Source organism: Pipistrellus kuhlii, unplaced genomic scaffold (assembly GCF_014108245.1).
Source record: "Pipistrellus kuhlii isolate mPipKuh1 unplaced genomic scaffold, mPipKuh1.p scaffold_m20_p_3, whole genome shotgun sequence".
Taxonomy (NCBI): domain Eukaryota; kingdom Metazoa; phylum Chordata; class Mammalia; order Chiroptera; family Vespertilionidae; genus Pipistrellus; species Pipistrellus kuhlii.
Window position 1 is genome coordinate 113,110,612 of NW_023425529.1, and position 22,862 is coordinate 113,133,473.

The following is a 22,862-nucleotide window of genomic DNA, read 5'->3' on the forward strand; positions in this document are numbered from 1 at the left end:
ATAATAATATAAACCAGACTGTGATTATGGTGATTAAGAAATGATAATGATTAATAGGCACCTTAATTTTGTTAATTAACAATTAAATTTCTCCAAACAAGTTATTCTGAAATTAAGCACTTTTCCCTGACCTGTAAAGCCATTATTTTAAAACTCCAAGATTTATAAAACATACTAACATATAATAAAATTACGATTTTTATTGAAATATTTATTGTCTTTACTACACTTTATGTGTTCAACAGAGGTTAAAATAAAAATTCCTAAGCTGATATATTTGATAGTTGATTAAAAAAATTACCATTTAACATATTTTATTAAATTGATGTTTAAAAACTATAAAAAATAATTATGCTCTTAAATTATAATTAGCAGGTAGTTTATTCAGATTTGGGAAGAGAGGGGGGGTCTAAAGTTTAAGTATAACTTTGATTGTAATAAAAATATCCTAAATAGTCACATTCTCATAAAATAAAAAGGCAACTTTTTTTGTATGGTCATAAAACCCTTGGGATTTGTAAAACCTTGGCTACAGTTCTAAAAATACTAATGGGCAAAATACTGTAGATTTAAAATTTTTAACAGCAGAGAAAATAAATATTACCATATGTGCCTCTAAAAATATATTCATTGAAAATTTTTTAAGTCAGGAAGACTTCATTATTATTTTTTAAAAATATATATTTTATTGATTTTTACAGAGAGGAAAGGAGAGAGACAGAGAGCTAGAAACGTTGATGAGAGAGAAACATCGACCCAGCTGCCTCTTGCACACTCTCTACTGGGGATGTGCCCGCAACCAAGGTACATGCCCTTGCCCGAATCGAACCCGGGACCTTTCAGTCTGCAGGCCGACGCTCTATCCACTGAGCCAAACTGGTTTTGGCAAGACTTCAAAATTAACAGAATTATATAACACATTTATTTAAACACTTTAAAGTTTCTTATTCTCACCAGCTAATGTAATTTCCCTTTTTCTGTTAAAATGCTTATGAAAATATTCAGTCATCCCACTATCAATCTCAGTTTCTAAACAAAAATGTTTAATAATGTCTAACTCTTAAAGCAGAATAGTACCAACAAATTACCTCAGATCTGATATCACTTTTAGCATTTTTTAGATGCTAGACTAGAAGGTAATAGTAAAAGGACCTTCAAAATAATAATATTATTTTTGTTGAAATATTTATTCAGTCTTTACTACACTTTATGTGTTCAACAGAGGTTAAAATAAAAATTCAAAATAATGTCATGCACTATCACAAACTGGGCAGGAGTCACTTGGAGCTGCAGAAATCCTTTTAGTTATTAAAGCCTTAAAGGCCAATTATATATTTGTTTGCAATCATTCCTTAAATCTAAAAGTGTTTAATGCCTTCTCCAAATATTCATTTTTATAAATTTTAATGTATCAGGCCATGACACAATCTGTAACATTTTACCTAAAAAATTTCTTTTGGAGCACAATTGAAATTTTTATAATTTATTTAACTGGAAAAGTAGTTTTATTACATGTATTCTCTCATTTAGCTTCCATAATGTGCTATGAGATCTAAATAACTACTATCCTCCTTTTGTAGATTAGGAAATAAAGGTCTGAAGAAGTTAGATTCCCCCTGTTCACAATGAAAAGCTGGGAGTGAAACGGGAACCCAAGGGTCTAAGTGTAGTGCTCTGTTCTCTCCGCTCTGCAGCACATTAAGTAGCTGACCTAAGGACATACCTCAAGCTTATGTAAGATGAATTAAAACTGGAACTCTATTTGTATTAAACTCTTTAATTATAATAAAGTTATATTCAAAATTACTTAAGAGAAAAAAGCTAGTAACAGTATAATAGATAGTTCAAAAGTAGTACACAATGATTTGATCACTGAGGCATGAAATTAAATAAATGTAAAGAAGTTATGAATTTTCTCCTGGTAATCATTAATGCACTTCCTTTAAGTGAGCACTGCTCTTAAACTTCAAAATAAGTCACAAATTCTTTTATGAAAACAACAACATAGGTCTTATTTTAAGGAAACTTTTAAGGAAATTAAAAGGATGGAATCAATTTAAATGAAACATAAATGAAATAAAACAGCGTTTAAAACAATATATATATATGCTGAAACTGGTCCAGTGTCCGGGATTTCTCCGCCTGGCCTGCGGGGATCCAGCCAAACCAGCTCTCCGACACCCTCCAAGGGGTCCCAGATTGCAAGAGGGTGCAGGCCAGGCTGAGGGACCCCGCCAGCGGGCGAATCTGTGCACCAGGCCTCTAGTGCAGCGGTCACCAGCCTTTCGGACCTCACAGACCACCGGTGGTTTGTGGACCATCGGTTCGCAACCACTGCTCTAGTGCAATATAAGTAACGATTGGAAATTCTGCCAAAGAGTATATAGTATCTTCACAGAAAGCTCTGTGCTCCATAATCAATCAGAATAGAAAAATATTAGAAACCTGGGATGACACACTAAGTCTAAAGAACGTTTTTTTAATCAGTGGTTACTAGTTCCTCAGGAGACAAATGCTACATTTTGATTTATACTTCCTTTCAGATGATTTTATATTATCTTTTCCTGAGCCAAAACATTTCCCAAGATAGTCCCATGTGTACAGAGCTCCACTGGAAGCCGCCACAAAACATCAACACTCTGTTCCTGCTGAGGCACTCCCAGCTACTGCTCCCACCCAAGGGAAATGGTGGGTTTTTCTCTGTTCCCTTCGCACAAGTGCCAATGGCAGTGTGGTCAGTGCTGAGGACAGCGTGTGTGGGATGCTACGGTACCTTCGCAGGACAGGCCATGGGAGGTGACTCCGGAGAGGCTCTCTCGGCACACGTTACAGAAAGTGGGTCGGGCATGGGAGCAGGCGTACCAGTTATGCATCCCTGAGAAATGTTCCACGTTAAACTGGGCCACCTAGAAACGAGACATGAGCACAGATTTGCCAAACAAGTGAACAAAACTACAGACACGTAATATTCAGAATGTATACAGTTATGATTAAAATTTCAAACACATTATTTTAAAAGCAAAAACTTTCCGCTTTAAGTAAAAAGAACGCAATATCAGGCTTAAACAAGTTGCTGAATGACTCTATACATACCTATTTTTGCAGAATACAGCTTTAGCTCTTCAGTTAACATTCTCTAAGAACACGAGATGACAGAAGAGCTGCTACTTTACCTCATAAGGTTCTCTGGTCTGGACAGATTTCAGCGAGCTGATCCAATCCTCCATCTCCTTCCTGTTCTCAGCGCATAGCATTAGTCTTCTGAATGGAGTGATTATCTGAAAGGTATAATTCATTCTAAATGATTATTAATAACCAACAAGAGAGATTATTGCAAAACCTTATTTCCTTGCTAAAGAAAGTAAGAATTGCTATGAAGTAAATGAGTTTAGTTCTTTTTAGAATTAAGAAAAATTCTAAGGAACCTTTTATTGATTTTTATCTCATTGCTACGTATTTATCAGGCTTTTGAGACCCTTACCAAAGGCTCTGAACCCAAATAAACAATGAATTCTTATTTCATAAAGTATAATTTGAAAATTAATTTTAAATACACTTCAAAATAATTCATTGTAAACTTAAACTTAATGCATAGCTATCAATGCGAAATTTTTAAAAAATGAAAATCAAAGGAATGCACCATTAAATGGTTTTGTAATTGGATTAGAATAGTACCAAGAACACTATTATTAAATAATGTTGGGTTTACATATTTCCATTGCCTATTTTAATATAATTTATATGAAGGATTCCTCCCACCCCCCCATTGTGTAGAATTCCACTGTATTACTTTTTAGTAAGAGCAGAGAAGAGTTAGCATTAAAGTCACTTTGTTGGTTTTTAGGAAAACAATAATAGTGAGTTTCATCTTTTTTCATGTAATTAAAGAGGGCAAATTAATTATATTAAGAATCTTAAAGCAAGTGAAATTAAAACTTCATGCTGTTATAGCCCAAAAGTGATTCAAAGATCCCAAAATGACTTGAAAAAACCCCTATTTGTGTTAATACAATATTCTGGTTGTAATCTCAAAGTTGCTAAATCCTAAGCATTTATTGCAAATAAGGGACCATTTATCAACTTGTGGAAAAGTAGCAAAATATTATATTCTTACCTGAAACTATTTTCAAATGATAAAGGATTTACTTATTTACATTTTCTCAAGTTAGAAGCCATTTAATCCAGTGATATTCTACATATTGCATTATAGAGCAGATTTCCCAAGTGATGAAAAACCAATAATCACCTTAAAAAAAAAAAAAAAAAAAAAAAAAAAAGGAACCCTTCCCAAAAGGATTAACCATCAAGCCTCAATCACTACCATTCATCTTAGAGAGTAAGTCCAGTATTTAAAACTAGAGAGATCAGCCCAATCTTAGCTACTCACCAGTCACTGCTTCCTCTCGTCTGTCATCAAGTTAGGCTACACAATCCTTCCTCAAACCACGAAGCCTTGAACACATCTGACAGGCACTCGCACTTATACAGCAGGCCAGAGTGGCAAGGAAGAGGAGCTCTGGGTATTGGGTAACTGCTTATGAAATTGAACAGATCCTCCCCTTTGCACTTTCTTCTATTTTCCACTACCCCCTTTGGATAAAGCTTATTAGCAGTTGGTCACTTTTCTTCTTGAATAGTTAATGCAAAGAGCAATGCCTCCCTCATTACTTAGGAGCCAAATGGATGCTTTATTGCTTCAAATGTTTTTCTGGGCCAGCTCATCAAAAGCAGCAGAGCGATGCTATTAAATCATAATACACTCCTGGCTCTGATGCCTGGCACAGCACTCTGGAAATCTCTAAGTTTCACTGGACTGAATATATCTGATATTTACCTGAATACATATTATCTCTGGCATTTATTTCTTTAGTTAGTTAGCTATAATATATAATGTAACTATAAAGATTCCCTGTCTTTCATTATGTGGTTATAGTGAGATAAGCATAATTCAGATAAATAAACCAGGTTTGCTATTTTATTCTTCCTTTTTGTTTTTGTTTAATTCTAAGTAAATCAGGATGCCTGAGATTTCAACTATCTTTTTAATGCCTTTATATTCTTTAAAAGTCATCGTGAATTCAATAAAAACAGAGAAAGAACAATAGAGAAATAGCTTCTCACTTTTCTTGACACGTTTGGAACTACATAATGTTTCAGTGCTAAAGGATTTCAGCAATGTAAACCATGCATACGTCTTATACACGGGTGACGTAACACATCAGCCATTTTTCCTTTTTAATAAACATTTGTCTAAAATGGACAATCACAGTTAAAAACTAATAAAAAAATTTTAAGAGCCAAAAGAAACTGTAAATAATTTTGACTTAAGAAATCTAATGATGATAAAGACTCACTAGAAGAAGGGGATATGAAACAAAGTCGTTCATACATCATGCGATGCAGAGGGGCCTGGCTTTTGTGGCTGCCCCACCAAAAGCACCTCAGCGAGCGTAACTGAAGACAAGGCTGCCCACCAAACCTGCGACAGCTCCCAGAGGCCCTCTCCCGGGACGGGAACCCTCGTTAGTCAGCAATGCTCTGAGTCCCCGCCCCAACCTCGGCAGGAAAGGGAATGATGGCTGTTAACTGACAGGCTCTGCTTGTATCCTAACTGAACCCTATTTTACTACAGTGGTTTCTCCTCCAAACTTTTATCAGGAAACTATTTGGGGAGCACTGAACCCAGAAAAAATTTTTGTTCTTCCTCTGGAAGTACTTTTCCCCCTCAGCCTTTTTATTCAGATAAAGGAGCAGAATGACGAGATGGAAAGTCAGAGATGTGGGAGGGTCAGACTGAGCCGGTTGGGGGCCAAAGCCGGGATATTTCTGGAAGTAGAGGGCTTTTTACATTTCTTGAAGAATCTGCATCTTATCTCCTAAAGTGACCCTTAGCCTCTGTCCTCATCTCAACCCCACTCTTATTCTCTTTTCCCACTGTTCCACCATTCCCAAATAATTTTCACTCATTTTCTTCAGTAATTAGTTTTTTTTCAGGCTATAAGCACCACTCCCAGCTCAGATTCCAGAGCACATCTGTCTGCTTGCTCATGCACTTCAGCATTCACTGCCTGTGTACTCCATGCCAGAGCCCAGGGGGAGCGAACCACACGGCTGTGCCTTAATGACGAAGAAGCAAGGAAAGGAAGCAAACCAAGGTTTACTAGTGCTTGTCTGAAAAAGTGCTATGTGAGCCGGAGTACAAAGGAGATACATCTGATCGGTTTGTCTCCTCAGTGCTACCTCAAATTACAAACACATTCTCCATTAACAGAGATACTATACTTGGAGTTACGGGCCAATAAGGGCTAATCAACAATACTCCTAAATGTGCATAAGAATAAAAAAATTCTCAGTCTGATAAAGCATGTGACTATGTAAGAGAGAGAAAAGCCAATAAGGCATTAAATATATAAAAGTCTATAGAAGAGTAACATTACAGGTAAAGCTTTAAATACAAACATGTACAGAAGAAGAAAATACATAGCCAAGTCCTATGAGGTTATTATTCAGTGAAGGAATTACAAATAATTTTAATTGTAATTTTTACTGGTTTGTCCATAGTTTCTAAAGTAAATATGTACTGCTTCTATAATAAAAACATTATTTTTTGACTAACAGAAGAATAGAAATTTAGAATTTAAAATATTGCATTGTTCCAAAGCAGGAGTTCTCAAACTCTGCTGCTTTTAAGAATCATCTGGGAGATTTTCAAACATCCCAATGTGCAGGCCACACTCTATACAAATTAACTCTGAACATGCGAGGGTGGGACACAGCTACCACTTTTTGTTTTGTTTGTTTTTTTTAACTCCTAAGTGACCCCAGAATGTAGCTAAGTTTGATAGCCTGTGCTCTCAAGGTATTTTATTGTTCCCCATAACGCTGTTAGAACTTGAGAAACGAGGGAAGTTTCTGCAGAAGTGAATTACAGAGAATTGCTCATCTGCACATTCCCAACTGGAAACCGCTAATGTAAGAGCAGTGACTCAGAGTCTAAACTCTGAAGTCTGACTGACCTAGACTGAATGCCCACGGCATCCTTTCTGATCTGTGTGTCGGGGGACCCGTTTCCTGGTCTCGCTGAGCTTCCGCCTCACATCTGCTCAGTGGGGATACAGAAGCCACTCACGGCTTTGCAGAGCAGTGCCAATTAGTGAGACAACTCAGCTAGAGAACCAGCAGCACCTGCTACAAAGCCAAAGCTCAGCCAGTGTTGGCACCACAATTCCGCGTAGTGCTGATAAATTAAGTACAGGGGTTGGCAAAAGTAGGTTTTTAGTTGTGAGTATGCGAAACAGAGTTTATTCTTGTAGTATTTGTTGATTATTGTGTTATTTGTATTACAACTATGAATCTACTTTTGTTTATAGATTTCTTCTGTAATGAACATGTATTTTTGTGTGAGTGTGGTCTACAGACAAAAGCAACATAGCTTAAGCCAGAAATGGAGGCATTTTGCCAAAAAAATAGTCACTGACTAGCAAATCACCAAACCGGGAATAATGATAACGACCTCTTTCTTAGAAGATATTAGGAAAATATCAGCAAACTAAGGGGGAAAATGTTCCCTGTAATTGCAGGGCATCTAACCTTACCCAAAACAGGAATAATAAGTTGGTAAAAGGTTTACCAAGTTAAGAGCATCAGATTCCAGATTCCAGATAAATGGTTTCTCATTTTAACTCAGATTTTTTATTCTGCAATGAAGGAAACTGCAACTTTGGTTGTAATTTTAAATGTCCAACAACTTTCTCTTAGGCAGTTCTTTACCACAAACTGATCACATCAGCCCTGCTGCAGTAATTGCTGTAATATCCTTAGTGATTAATCCTGAACTGCCATGAGTGATTTAGTGATTAATCCTGAACTGCCATGAGTGATATTAATTTTTATATTATAAAAAAAACAGTGAGCAGCTTTTTCTTGGAAAGCAGGGCAGAGAGTTTAGTTATCCTATAAATAATTTTCATTGTCTATATTTTTGATAACTTAGGGGATATAACTTGGCTTTTGTTAAAAGCTTAATCAGATATAATTATATGTCTCTTTAATACCAGGTGTGCTATGACTGCAGTTGCCAACTGCTCTGTCTTAATATACCTCTTCCATTCTTCCTCACAAAACCTATATCTACTCTTAAATTATGTATGTTGCTTTTTTTCATTCTTCCTTTATGGAATGAAATAAATCACTTGGACAACTTATGTGAGAAACAACAATGTAGCCATGCATCTTCAGTGACTATTTTGAGAGCGGAGATAAAAGCATTTGTCAAAGGAAAAACTGGACCTCTGTCTGCCTCCAGGAAAATAGGTTCAACTATGTGCTGCACGTGAATTAAGGTAAGTTTTTCTTTCCAAAACATACCCAGCCATGCTCTATACCACTTTGTGAATGAAAATCTCACTGGGAGGAAGGCGCTGATTATGTCAGATGCCATCTGTGGTTTGGCAAACTACACAGGGGGTGCTGATGCCCCCTCCCCCAACCCCTCATTTATCAACCATGAAGGGAAGAAGCATTCAACTTTCCCATTAGTAAAGGCAGGATCTCATCTAACTAATGTAAAGAAGGTGCTCTAATCTTTATGGCCTATCTCCATTTTCAGCACCCATCTGCTCTCAAATTCCCAGTGTCCTCACCTGCCTGTAACAGTATTCCTTTGTGTTGAACCAATCTGAATTCACCTACCACCTACCAGCATCCACATGATATAATAAGGTCTCAAAATTATTATCTCTGATTTTTTTTTTTTTTTTTTTTTGCCATTCCTTTTGAACCCTGAAGTACGATGTTATAAAACAACAAAACTAGCCGAAACCGGTTTGGCTCAGTGAATAGAGTGTCAGCCTGCGGACTAAAGGGTCCCAGGTTCGATTCCGGTCAAGGGCATGTGCCTCGGTTGCGGGCACATCCCCAGTGAGGGATATGCAGGGGGCAGCTGATCGATGTTTCTCTCTCATCAATGTTTCTAGCTCTCTATCCCTCTCTCTTCCTCTCTGTAAAAAAGCAATAAAATATATTTTTAAAAATAAATAAATAAATAAATAAATAAAACAAAACTAAAATCCATCATATTAGACCGGTACTTAGCTCACAGTACACACAGTTTAAACTTATGTTCTTCATGCTCATGTATTGCCCTGTGGGCCTTGGAGGCATCTGAGTTCACAAGTCCTGTATGGACTCTGACTCCTACACCTTCTGCGGTCAATACTCCCCTATTTTATTATCCAGTTGCCTCTAGTTCCATGTGTTTCTAAGATCACAACTACTGATCTAAAAAATAATTTCCCCCCTGAGGTGTTAACAGACAATAAAGATTTAATACATAATTTCTCCCAAAGGTGCTTGAATTTTAACAGAAGACTAAGAAAACGCAATGCCACAATAAGTATGTAGTTCTGGCACCAAAATCAAAGAAAATGGCACAGCTATTTTCAACATAGTATAATTTAAACGTGATTTTTAAAATGTTTTTATTGATGAGAGAGAGAGAGAGAGAGGGAGAGAGAAAGAGAGAGAGGGGGAGAGAGAAGAGAAAAACATTAACAGGCTGCCTCCTGAATTCTCTCTACTGGTGATCGAGCCCACAACCCAGGCATGTGCCCTTACAGGGAATTGAATGATGATCTCTTGGTGCACCAATGATGCTCAACCAACTGAGCCATACTGGCCAGGGCTCAACATAGTATCATTTAAATCAACAACATCATAAATATACATTTTATTGCTGTAAACATTGTGTAATCATTAAGTGGTCACGAAAAAAGAGTAGTTCCACAAAATCCTGAACACAAATTCCACAATATCTAAAATGATGTAGAAATGTTCATAAAGATGTAATGGACTAATGATAAGACTGAAGGTGACAGGTAATTCACACACATGCAAGAACCTCATTATGAAGCTGCGTGTTAAATTTACAAAGAATTTCTTCTATGAAGGCAGTGCACAATGTAAGTAGGATCTTCAATCATTTTGCTTGGTAGTATTCCCTTTTGGAATGTTCTAAAAATCTCCTCAGATGTCTGTTTAGAACCATAATTAGATTTATATACAAACACAAGAGGATCTTTGAAAATCATTCCACAAGTTTGGTTTTGGCTGACTGATCATTCTTCTAACTGATGAGTCATTTTAGCTAAATAACAACTTACTGAATCTTAGTGAGCATTCTCATAATGTGGACTAGGAAGTGTCAAACAGCCCCACAGGCTCTCAAAATACAGTGGGAGGCCTCAGTCATGAGCACAAGGAAGTCTACTCCAGTGCTGCTTATTTCCCCATCTATGGAAAAGTTATATATCTTTTGCATATTATTTTATTTCCAAAATAAAAATCAAGTAATCAACTATATATTGACATATATAATTGAGAATTGTGTCGCATAGATATGAAACATTACTCATGACAAGATTCTACAAAAACAGTGCAAGTACTGAAAAAATTTCTAATGTTAACTTTTTATAAATAGGTAAAAATTATTCTGAGAAATCAATGAATGATAGAAAGAAAAAAACAAACAAAACACCTCTGGATGAGAGCAGATCTTTGCCAACAGTATGCCTATCATCTTATCTACAGGAAAACTTGACTACAAACTTATGACAAAAAAGCAATATATTCTTGATTCTCCAGTCATAGCTTTAAATTAAGCATGAAGTTAATTTTATTATAACATATTGAAGAGAAAAAATAAATGCAGAAGCTAAAGGAGTCATCCATAATTAGTTAATACACTTCTTACATGAGAAGTTAACAAAAAAGTAACAGCATGTTATAACAAGTTAACAAGAAAGATTATTTCTTCACTGTAAAATTAAATTGAGTAACTATGGCCAACTCAGTAAATGTTTTTCCTTCCAAGCTTCTGGACACCCGGGCTGTGTTTGAGAAAAAGGGTAGAAATGAGGCAGAGTTAAAATTAGACAACCATATTTTTAGGGGTGCATATTGAAGGATGTGGGGTCAGATAAAAGGATGGGAAAGATTTGCTTTAAAATACTTGAGATAAAATAGGGAGAAGAGAGAATGGATAAGACAAGTGTGGTAACATCCAGATAACAGTAGGAGCCAGGCACGAGGAAGTAGAGATTCATCACAGTTATCCTGAGTTTGGATATATTTGAAATTTTCCATAATTAAATAAAAAAGAACTCAAGCATTGTGAACCCCAAGCGAAGTTCTTCAAGGAGCTAAAAAGGTGAGGAAGCTGTGTCTTAGACTCATATCCACATGGACCCTATTCAACCCTTGGCCCTGAACTCAGCTTGCAGACCTGAGTCTCTGACCTCTTTACCCCCACCCCCATCAAATTCAAATTAAATGAGTAATGTGGTTTCCTTGCTCAAGTAATCTAAAATGCCCACAGAAACTAATGACTTAAGACTTCTGGTCACTGAAGGAGATGGGGTGGGAGAAACTAGCTGAAGAGAACTATGCAAATCTTACTTCCATAATTCTTGAGCCTCAATGATTCATTCTACTTAAGATATGGTCAGCAAATCACAAAACTTCTTTGGCAAAGGAATCATGACTTCAGAACAATGTCATTTTCCTTGTTAAGTTAATTTCCTTATATAACTTGATGTTGAATTTTTTATTGCCTTAGAGCAGTGGTTCTCAGCCTTTCTAATGCCGCGACCCTTTAATACAGTTCCTGCTGCTGTAGACCTAAGATCATTGGAAAACACAGATATTCACATTACGATTCATTAACAGTAGCAAAATTACAGTTATGAAGTAGCAACAAAAATAATTTTATGGTTGGGGGTCACCATAACATGAGAAACTATATTAAAGGGTCACGGCATTAGAAAGGTTGAGAACCACTGCCTTAAGAGTATCAAATAAAATATAAAATCTGATACCTGCTTCCATAAAACGCCCCAAGAATTTTAGAGCTATTAGTACCAATGTTTTCATTACATACATACATTGTATTTCCAAAGAATCTCACAGTCCAAAAAGCAAAATTTCCTTTATTTAAATTTAAAAATCCAAAATAATTTAAAATCACAATTTTAATGAATATCACCTGATAAAGTAGCATTACTAAATTTTAATAATAATAAAGAAGTTTATTGTTTATTAGCACAAAATAAAGACATATAAGATAGCAGAAGCCAAACACTTTCAAATCAGCAACTGTATTCAACATTATGTAATTTATAGATTCTTAGAATCCATGAAAAATGTAAAAGAAAGCAGTCTACTTATCATCTTTTTGTGACTACCTTGTCTTAGCACTTTGCTTCAGAGCAATAGTCCTAATTGTCATTTCCCAGAAGCCTTCAATTGAAAGGAGCCAAAGGTAGAAAGACAGCAAAACATGGAGGTGGAGATAGTGTCTCTCTGCATGTTGTGCCCCTTTCCCCTGTTCTCCTTGGAAATGTGGCAAAGTCCTCAGAAAACTATCAAGAAAGGCTTTCAGTGTTACTTGTTGGGATATTCTATCATTTCTCTCTATATAAAGAGCCAGAGTCCATAACATCCAAAATGACTGAAGGGACAACCAAACACCAGGCTGTGCAAACAGCACTTGAGTGGGTGGGGAATGGTAAGTGGGCGGAATTGCTGACCTCTTGGAGAGAGAGGTGGGGCTGATCAGCACCTGCCCCAGGCTGCTGACAAGGCCCAGAGAGAGAGAGAGAGAGAGAGGCGTGGCTGCCGGTGGAGAGAGAAGCAGGGTATGATCTGCTAATCAGCCCCGCCTCTCTGATCAGGCCTGGAGATAGGCTCAGAGACGATGACTGGCATAGAAACTGACCAATCAGAACCTAATCTGAGTGAACTGTGAAGGCAGAACCTAAGGTGGGGGCTAAAGAGAGGTTTTAAGGGCAAGAGCTGTTGGTGTAAGTTGTTAAGAAAGCGGTTCAATTTTTTAAATGATTGGTATAGTGCATATGGCTGGCTATCAGTCCAGATAAAAGGATTATGTATTTCTATCTGCCAAGTGCATCTCCTGCTGAAAAAAAGGACCCCCCCCCCCCCCGCCCCCCATTTAAGCAATCCTCTCCTATATAATCTATCTATACTAATAAAAAGGTAATATGCTGATTAAGCTGGGTCAACAGCCCTCTTCCAGATATCCAACTTCCTTCCAGACAAAAGCCATGGTGGTGGGGGCTGAGGCAGAGGCAGTTAGGAGTGATCAGGCCAGCAGGGGAATGCAGTTTGGGGCAACTAGGCTGGCAGGAGAGGGTAGTTGGGGGCAATTAGGCAGGCAGGCAGGCAGAGGCAGTTAGGAGCCAGCGGTCCCAGATTGCGAGAGGGATGTCCGACTGCTGGCAGTCGAACATCTCCCAAGGGGTCCCAGATTGGAGAGGGTGCAGGCTGGGCTGAGGGACACCACGCCGCGCACACCTTCCTCCCCTCCCACCCCCCTGTGCACAAATTTCATGCACTGGGCCACCAATTTATATATATAAATTACATATATAATAATAAGTCACTGTTTCTTTGATGATGAATAAAGTTTGGATATAAGTCTATTAAAAATATTAAAGTCTCTTAATACAGAATTAAATATCTCTTATAATTCACACAAACTATAGTTACTAATGTTTAGTTAATCCTCATTGTATTGCTTTCCTATTGCTGCTGTAACAAATCATTCTCTTACAGTTGGGATGGTGAGGAGTTAAAAATCAAGGTGTCAGGAGGGCTATGTTCCTTCTGGAGGTTTTAGGGGAGAGTCCATTTCCTTGCTTTTCCAACTTCTAGACTTCCCTTGTATTTCTTGGTTAAAGCCCCTTCCTTGCACCACTCCAACCTTCCACAGTCACCAGCTACCAACTTCCACAGTTACCAACTCCCTTTTGCCATATAAAGTCACATTCACGAGACAGGAAGCTGGCAGCCAGCAGGACAGCAGTGAGGGAAAGAGTGTAAATGAGTGAGGGAGCAAAGGGGAGTGTAAGGATGTGAATGGTGTGTGTGTGTATGTGTGTGAGGGATAGTTAGACCCTGCAGGACGTTCAGGAACCTGGGCTCTCCTATGTTGGAGACTGGGTGTAAGCTGACAGAATCCTTGCACCCAAAGGGACTGGTAAGATTCAGTCCCTTGCTGAAACTGGTTTGGCTCAGTGGTAGAGCGTTGGTCTGCGGACTGAAAGGTCCTAGGTTCGATTCTGGTCAAGGGCATGTACGTTGGTTGCGGGCACATCTCTGGTAGGGGGTGTGCAAGAGGCAGCTGGTCGATGTTTCTCTCTCATCGACGTTTCTAGCTCTCTATCTCTCTCCCTTCCTCTCTGTAAAAAATCAATAAAATATATTAAAAAAAATAAAAAAAAAAAAAAAAAAAAAAGGTTCAGTCCCCTACCCACACAGTGCTCCCAGGCTTGTTTGGATGGCAATTTCCAATTATCAGCAGAATGAGAGCAACCTTTCATGGCTTACCAAGAAGTCTGTAACTATTTATTGAGATTTGCTGTACTGAGAATTTGCCTTTCTGCTCTCTCTCTCCCTTAGAGATTAAGAAGAACAAAGAGTACATTCCTCTTGACAGACCTCCTATTCGAGTCTTTGTTTATAAAAGGCATTCACAGATTAATAAAGCTGCTGCAGTCTGTCAATGGCTTGCAGCCCTCCCGATCCTGGTTTTCTGTCTTTCTTTCTTTTCTTAATTCCCACCTCCCTACCTCAGCCCGGTGCACCTGCCAGGCTGGCCCTGACACTCCTAGATGGAGAGTCCCTGCTACCACTAGAGTGGCTGGCTGGACAGAAACCATAACATCTTGAAGAGAAATGCTGTGACTAGGAGCCCAGCCTCACCACCACTCGGACTGGCCTCAGACACCACCCTGGGCTCTACAGGCACTCCAGCCAAAGACCTGCTACTTCAGCTGCAGACCCAGGACACCAGAACTCCAGCCTCCCCAGACGTGAGCTCCCAGAATGTGCCCCCCCTTCCACTGGCCCACCGCGTCATTCTCAGGCATCCCACTGGTGAGTCTCGAACTGTGCCTCTGTCCACCAAGCCCCAATCATGCACTTCCAGCAAGTGAGCTTCTGACTCTGCTCCCTCGCCCGCCAAGGCTACAGCATGGGTCTCAGGCCCTCTCACCCTACCAGCAAGCTTTGGACTTTGCTCCCCCCCACCAAGCATGTGGCATGGGCCTCAGGCCCAGCCTGTCCCACAAGGGAGCCTGGAACTGCACTCTCTGCCCACCAAGACCATGGCGTTACCACAGACCTGCACATCCTACAAGCAAGCCTCTAACTGCACCCCCCACCGCCAAACCTGGGCTGTCAGCCCCGACCCTGCACATCCAGCCAGCAAGCCACAAACCAGTGATAGCAAGAATGGGGAGACAAAGGAACAACCCCCAAAGGAAAGAAAGGAGGCATTGGCAGAAAAGGAACTAAATGAAACAGAAGAATGCAGTATGTCAGAAAAAAAAATTCAGAGCAAAGGTATACAGTTCATAAAATGAGTGGATGAGAAAAATCAACATTTTCTGTAATAATCAAGAGGAAATAAAAATGGTATAGCTACAATAAAAAAATAATGGAAGTTTTCAATAGTAGACTAGACGAAGCAGAGGACTGAATTAGTGAGTTAGAAAACAGGGCAGAAAAACACACCCAATCTAAACAGCAATTGGCAAAAATAAATAAATAAATAATAAACAAACAAACAAACAAATAAGTAAAGCAGGAGGAGAGCCTAAGGGAGCTTTGGGACAACATGAAACAAAGTAACATACATATAACAGAGGTGCCAGAAGGACAAGAAGAGGAGCAGGGATTAGAAAATGTATTTGAAGAAATAATGACAGAAAACTTCCCTGATTTGGGGAAGAAAAAGTAACACAAGCACAGTGAGTTCCAAGCAAGATGAATGCAAAAAGACCCACACACAATATCATAATTACAATGGCAAACGCTAATGAGAAAGAAAAAACTTAAGGGCTGCAAGAGAGAGACAGAAAGTTACCTATAAGGGAACTCTCATTAGACTATCAAATGATTTCTCAACAGAAACACATCATGCCAGAAGGAAAGGGAATGAAATATACAAAGCATTGCAAAGCAAGGGACTGAATCCAATAATACTTCTATCCACAAAGGCTATCATTCAAAACTGAGGAGGAAATCAGGAGCTTCACAGACAAAACAAGACTAAGGGAGTTTATCACTACCAAGCCAGCAATGCAAGAAATGCTAAAGAGACAACTGTAAAAAGAAGTATTAGAAAGGCAAGTAGGAACACAGGCACAAAGAATAAAAATGGCCACGAACAAATACCTATCAATAATAACCTTAAATGTAAATGGATTAAATGTTCCAATCAAAAGACATCGAGTGGCTGAATGGATAAGAAAACATGACCCATGCATATGCTGTCTACAAGAGACCCACTTCAGAACAACACACACACACAGACTGAAAGTGAAGGGATGGAAAAATGTCTTTCAGGCAACAACAAAATAATATTTTCTGTAAAAAATTTTAAAACAAGCTATAACTTTAATTAGCTATAGAATAATAGCTGTAACTATATCTTACTACTAAAAATAGACGTTTCATGAAAATCGGTAAAACAAAACAAAACAAAACAAAAAAACCCTAAAAATAACTGCTAAGCACTCAATGACCAGTTAACATTTAGACTGACAATATAAAGCAAGCATATTTCACAACTACCAAAGATAAATAAAAGAATTCAAAACTGAAAGGCAGGCTGCACAAATGAGCTGCATAACAATATTGTTTGCTTAATGTTTGCAAATGGACATCATCCTTGCTGAACAGGCAGAAAACAAAGTCATCAGGGCTACTGCACAGTTAGTCTCAATCTTGTACATGCTTGCACATTCTTTAAAGATAAATGAGAAAGGGAATACAAAGGTGCTGTAAAATTAATAATAGGCCCTAGCTGGTTTGGCTCAGTGGATAGCGTGTCGACCTGCAGATTGAAAGGTCCCAGGTTGGATTCCTAGTCAAGGGCACACGCCTGGGTTGCTGGCACAATCTCCAATAGCGGTCGTGTTGGAGTCAGCTGATTAATTATTCTCTCTCATCATTGATGCTTCTCTCTCTCCTTTTCCCTTCCTCTCTGAAATCAATAAAAATATATTTTAAAAAAATTAATAATAGTAATAACAAATGATGATTAAATTTACTAATTTACACAACTCTGCAAACCAGGCACCTTTAGATAACGTATTGACAAGATATGTAATCACATATAGCACTGTATTTGAAGCTTTACAATGTACATGGGAAACAGAGATTTCTTAGTATTAATTGTATAACAAGGATCACAGTGATTTCAGAAATTAACTATGCAGGCTGCCATATGCACTTCCACTGTAAATTAGCCGTATTAGTTAATGGACACATTTAAAAATTTACTATTCATTTAGTAGTTTCAGCTTGTACCAGAGATGGGAACAATGCATTAGTCTCATTCCCCTGGCACAAGCTCTATTGTTTTCTTACAGTAAATTGCTTTGTATATAATTTCAAAACAAAATAATTATCTTGTTTGTACCAATCACCACAAAACTAAAACATTTCTGAAACCTAATTTTTCCATTACACCATAATCATACTTAGGGAACAGAGAAGATATTTGAATATGCTGAAACTTTTAAAGAGCCATGAAAATGATAATTTAAAAAAAGTACTTTAGGCCATTTAATAGTTTTTAAAGCATCTCTCTCAATCACCTACAGACATCACCAGGATGTCTTACCATCGTTTCAAATTTATTGTGTCCAATTCACAATGTCTTTGTTGCTCTCACCACAATGTACTTTTTCCCCTCATTTTCTTCCCTTAAGTAAAGGCATCATTTATATACCAATCCTCCCAATTTCAACAACTCTCTGTTAGTTCCTCCTCCTTCCTCGCCCTTCCCTTCGGTCACAGCTCTCTCTTCCCTACAATCTCTCCCATCCAACCCGCCTCCCTCCGCCTAGTCATGGTTCCTCAGACAGGGCAGCAGTGTCCAAGTTGGGGAAATCTACCGCACTTGTCAAATGCATCTGACAGGAAGCTGTCAGAGCTCCTACAAAGCATTTCAATATTTTCTGAATAGATAATACTTATTTGTGATACAAAATCCAAAATGTACTTAAATGAAAAATGTCACCCTCCTGAGCCTGCTCTTAACTATTGAGTTCCCTTCCTGAGGCAAATAAGTATTTGTTAGCTTCTTTTTATTAAAAATATTTATTGTTGGAATATTACATATGTTCCTTTTTTCTCCACTGACCCTTTCTAACCCGTACGTGCCCTCCACCCCAGGATTATTTGTCAGCATCTGTGTATTTCCCTAGATATCTGTCTCTCTGTGTATGTAAGAAATGCGTTATTTTTAGATTTAAACAAACACATGCACACCACTCCACAGCTGGCTTTTCCCACTGAATAAAATTTGGAGTTCACTGCATGTTGCTATATATCCTTTTTCATGATTGTGTAACATTCCACCATGTGCCATATTTAATAATTCCTTTCAACCAGTGCCTACCTACTATATTTGGGTTGTTTCCAATCTTTTGTTATCACAATGTGCAATAAAGAACCTTATACATGTATCTTCGCACACATAAACAGTACATTTTACTAGCTCTGCAAATTCTGGATGATGTGGGCAGTGAAGTCTTCGGTGAATCTAACAATGTGAAAGAATTTTCTTTACAAATCTATCCTGCAAATTGTGTATCTTGATCATGTTCTGTTAAACCTCAGGTTAAAATTTTTTAGAAGTTTCTCAACTATCATTTTGAGGATAGTTAAACCAGTCCTTGCTGGTGGGCATACTCCTACACATCCTGAAAAGAAATGTGTCTAAAACATATTCCCATGAACACTTTCCTCATACACACCCTCTTAATTCTTACAAAGATGCTCAAAGGGACAGGATTTGGCTGCTCTCTCCTGACAGCTTTTCTCACATTAAGAGCCTAACAAGTAGAGCAGCTGTAGTAATATTGTTGAGCAATGCTAGTATATAAAATTAATTATTGTTAGTATCCTTTTATTGATATTAATTCTGCAAATGAAAAGGGTAAAGGTTTGTGCAGAAATTAGATCACAGAGGCCAAACACATACACAACCATAAAATACTGTCACTCTTCCCGCTCGAAGATTAGGGGCAGGCCTATGTGACCACGAGACTTCTGGTTACAACCCCAGCAGCTTTTCACTGTCTGGTGTCCATACTAGATAATGTTGCACTAAATTATAACAAAGCACTAATGAAGTGTGTGAAAGCAACCCATTTTCAGAGACAAGAAACCCCACCAGCTGATCCAGACAGACCGTGTCACTAGGCAGTGCCTGGTGTTTAACCGCATGGAAGACATCACTGAACCTCGTTGGAAGGGGTCTAAGGAAGTTCCAATGCCAAGGCCACACAGCCACCCACATCTTCTACTCTGAGATGTCCGCTCTGATTAACAGCTTCTTACTACTAATCTGTTTTTCTCCAAGGCTTAAAGACCTTGTGTTCCATACCAATGGGTGCAGCTTACAAAAAGCTTTGAAAGTATCCTAAGAGAGCTACCCAGCCCTTCATAAACCTGGTCAGCTGGCACAACATGAGTGCCAGGACTGTCCAAAGCCTTTATATCTGCTCAGCAAGTCCCGTGACAATGAACAAAACAAAACAGAACAAAAATAAAGAAAATACCTTCAACTGGATAGCACTCACCTCCCTGTCATCCATAAACAATCTTGCCTCTGCTATCACTTGTCCGTTGCTAACTGGATTGCAGTATGTCTGCCATAACCACAAACCTGCCGTTTAAGATTTGGTCTTGGTAAAGTTTAAATTGTGCCCAGAGACCATAGAAATGTTTAAGCCGAAACCGGTTTGGCTTGGTGGTAGAGCGTCAGTCTGCGGACTGAAAGGTTCTAGGTTCGATTCCAGTCAAGGGCATGTACATTGGTTGCGGGCACATCCCCAGTAGGAGGTGTGCAGGAGGCGGCTGGTCCATGTTTCTCTCTCATCGATATTTCTGACTCTCTCTCTCTCCCTTCCTCTCTGTAAAAAAATCAATAAAATATATTAAAAAGAAAGAAAGAAAAGAAAAGAAAAAAGAAAAAAAAAATGTTTAAGCAGAAACCACTGAACTGAAAATCTCCTTTTAAACCGCTTTCTAGTCAGAAATTAAATTCTCACCTGAGACTTGTCAAATGGAGGTGATCAGCGCTGAACCCCAGCTTTTCCATGAGAGATCAGCCTCATGACCTCCACAGGAACCGACACTGTGGCAAGCACGGGCTCTAATCACTGCGAGCTGGTGCACTGTTCTACGTAAACTTGCTTCTGACTTGTGAGGTGAGGATTCATGAGGAATGGCCAGACTGAACTACATCATACTAAAAACATTGGCTACTGTTGTACTAATAATCACAGGGGCCTGAAAATTCCAAAATGCTATGCATTCTCATGTAAATAGCACAGGCTTTAAATATTAATTATGTTACATTTTAATTATGTACATTTACAAAATTATGTTCTCTAAACCTTACTTCTTCATCTGTTGAAGAGAATGAAGAATAATCACTTCAAGGTATTAATGAGATATGAAGTGAGATATACATTTATTGCGGGTGGCAGGAAGACCCTTTTTCTCATTTACATTACAAACAACTTAAAATTTATTATAGAATAAATAGGTTTTCCTTCTAACTGTTTTCATATTTTATTAACATTTTCAAGGCAAACAATCATTTTGATTTTTTTTAAATAAGAGGTTAATGTTTTAGATTGTCCACAAAGCCCAAATCTGAGAGATGTAATAATGTTCTCAGCATTTCACAGCATTTCATACTGGATGGCAGGCCTGGCTCTGGAGCCGTGAGTAGCACCAGGTGTGATGGGCAAGGTGCCTATTTTTGAGTGCACATCACTTGGACTTTGTCAGGGTGATTCAAGATGCCAGCAACTTGGATTATTCATGAAGCAAAGGACTGCAAATATCTCTGAGACTTTCTAGACAGTGTGAGCACCATGGTTCTCCTCTATTCCAAATCACTTAACAGGGCACCAAAGAGTCTGGCTTTCTGAAAAACTCAGAACATCAGACTTCTTAGAAAATAAGACTCCACCGAGTACAGAACCTGCCAGTGCAGAACTCCCAAGACACTTACACACCCCGCGGTTCTGGTGCTCCAATCAGATGGCCATAGCCTAAGAGGCCCTCTTAGCGAATTCACAGTTTTTGTTTTTTTAAATTTTTAATGCCAGTAGTTTATTTTCCCATATAGGCCCCTAGTCCAGGTACCTCCAATGAGACAGAATATCATCTTTTATAGGCTTTGAGGCTTCATTCTGTACCACAAATGGATATCAGAAGTCAGAGCTCATCTAAGTAAGTGTGGGACTGCAGAACTTTCGTCTAAGCACTTCAGCCACATAAAGACCACAGTGAAATCTGAGTAAATCCGACAGCCCTTCTTCAGAAAGGACACCGTGGAGCAGTTAGGCTGACAACGAGGGAATGGGCCTTCTGTGGCAGTCGACACAGCTTAGAAGCCTCTAAATAGTGGAGTCTTTAGTGATCCTGGGGCTGCTAGTTCAAACTCTGAGCAATCCCTGCAAGTGTTCATGCAAAATTTCTCAGGAGAAGATGGGATCTAGAAGTTCAAGTTCATATAGGTACAGCTGCTGTCTCTGGGATCATGGTGACAGTGACTGCATCAGCTCAAGGCCCTCTAGTTGGAGCTAAGAAAGGCCCAGTAATACATGGAGCACATGAGTGAAATTCAGATTTACATATATTGGCCCCAAGAACAAAGGCTGTGCAGCCTGTGGCCATTCACTGGGAGCTACAGCACAGAAGGGACAATATGAAGGTCATTCCCCCATGACACAAGGTTAAGACGGACCAGACTGTATGTCCAAATGGCCATCCACAAGGTGGCTAAGGCTAAAGTCCTCCTAGGGAATCAGTTTCAAAAAAATACTGGCATCTCAAGTCAGGGACAATTGAACACAGTCATCATATGTTAGCCTCAGAAACACTGGCCTACGGGGCAGGTTGGATGAAGCAGTCTCAGAGGACTTTGTCTGTGGAATAATGAATTATTTGGGTCTCAAGCTCTAAAAGGGTATGTAATCCTCTCTCTTTCCTATAACCTGCAATGAGACAGTTTCCAATCCCCATTGGGAAGCAATTCCTTATTTTTCTGTATCCCAATAATCCTATTTCAGGGCCACATACTTCAAAGACAGGGACCTATCCACAAAGGCTTTAAATTTTTTTAAAACTCAGCGGTCAGTATGTTTTATTTGCCACTGCATATCTAGAATCTAGCACAATGACTGCTACAAATAGCAAGCTCTCAGTAAATATTTGCTGAATGAATGAATGAATGAATACATATCTAAGGGCAGTCCCAGCGGGAGGATGAGGCAGGGAGTGGGCTGCTGAGCAGTAGCTTGCGGGAAACAAAAAGTACGAGAGGCAGAGGTTGAAGGCTAGTGGCGAGAACTACATTCTCCCTGAGCCATAGATCTTAGCAAGACTAGGACAGGCAAGGGGAGCATGCTGATGCCACCCACAGCAACCTAACATGGTACCCTGCTTGGACCTCCAGGGACACAGTTCTCTAGATCAGTGTTTCCCAAACTTTTGACATATGTGTGCCCCTTCTATAATTTTCGTAATGCTGAGTACCCCTCGTACTCATGAGAACGTAGAATTAGGCGCAGCTAAGCACAGTGCAGTGCATATCCCCACCAAACTCCGGTGCGACGCGTACCCCCACCAAACTCTTCCCATACCCCTGGGGGTACACGTACCACACTTTGGGAAACACTGCCCTAGATGATAAACCCTCTCTCCCAAACTAGTGATAGTGTCTTTTCACACCATGACAGACCTTCTGATGG

At 39.0% G+C, this 22,862-nt stretch overlaps 1 protein-coding gene across 10 annotated transcripts in view; it reads right to left on the reverse strand.

The window, feature by feature from the left end:
• The window catches only part of DGKH (diacylglycerol kinase eta), a 173,043-nt gene that overhangs the window by 64,819 nt on the left and 85,362 nt on the right, over window positions 1–22,862 (reverse strand). For 7 of the 10 annotated variants that reach the window (XM_036454900.2, XM_036454898.2, XM_036454902.2 and 4 more), the window contains exons 5-6: window positions 3,174–3,278; window positions 2,774–2,906 (exon numbers count right to left, since the gene is read on the reverse strand). In XM_036454900.2, coding sequence (XP_036310793.1) covers window positions 2,774–2,906; window positions 3,174–3,278 — 238 coding nt within the window. Of the gene's footprint in view, window positions 1–2,773; window positions 2,907–3,093; window positions 3,279–6,104; window positions 6,115–22,862 lie in introns of those variants that run through there. The other 3 variants (XM_036454908.1, XM_036454906.2, XM_036454907.1) reach the window with 3 other exon arrangements.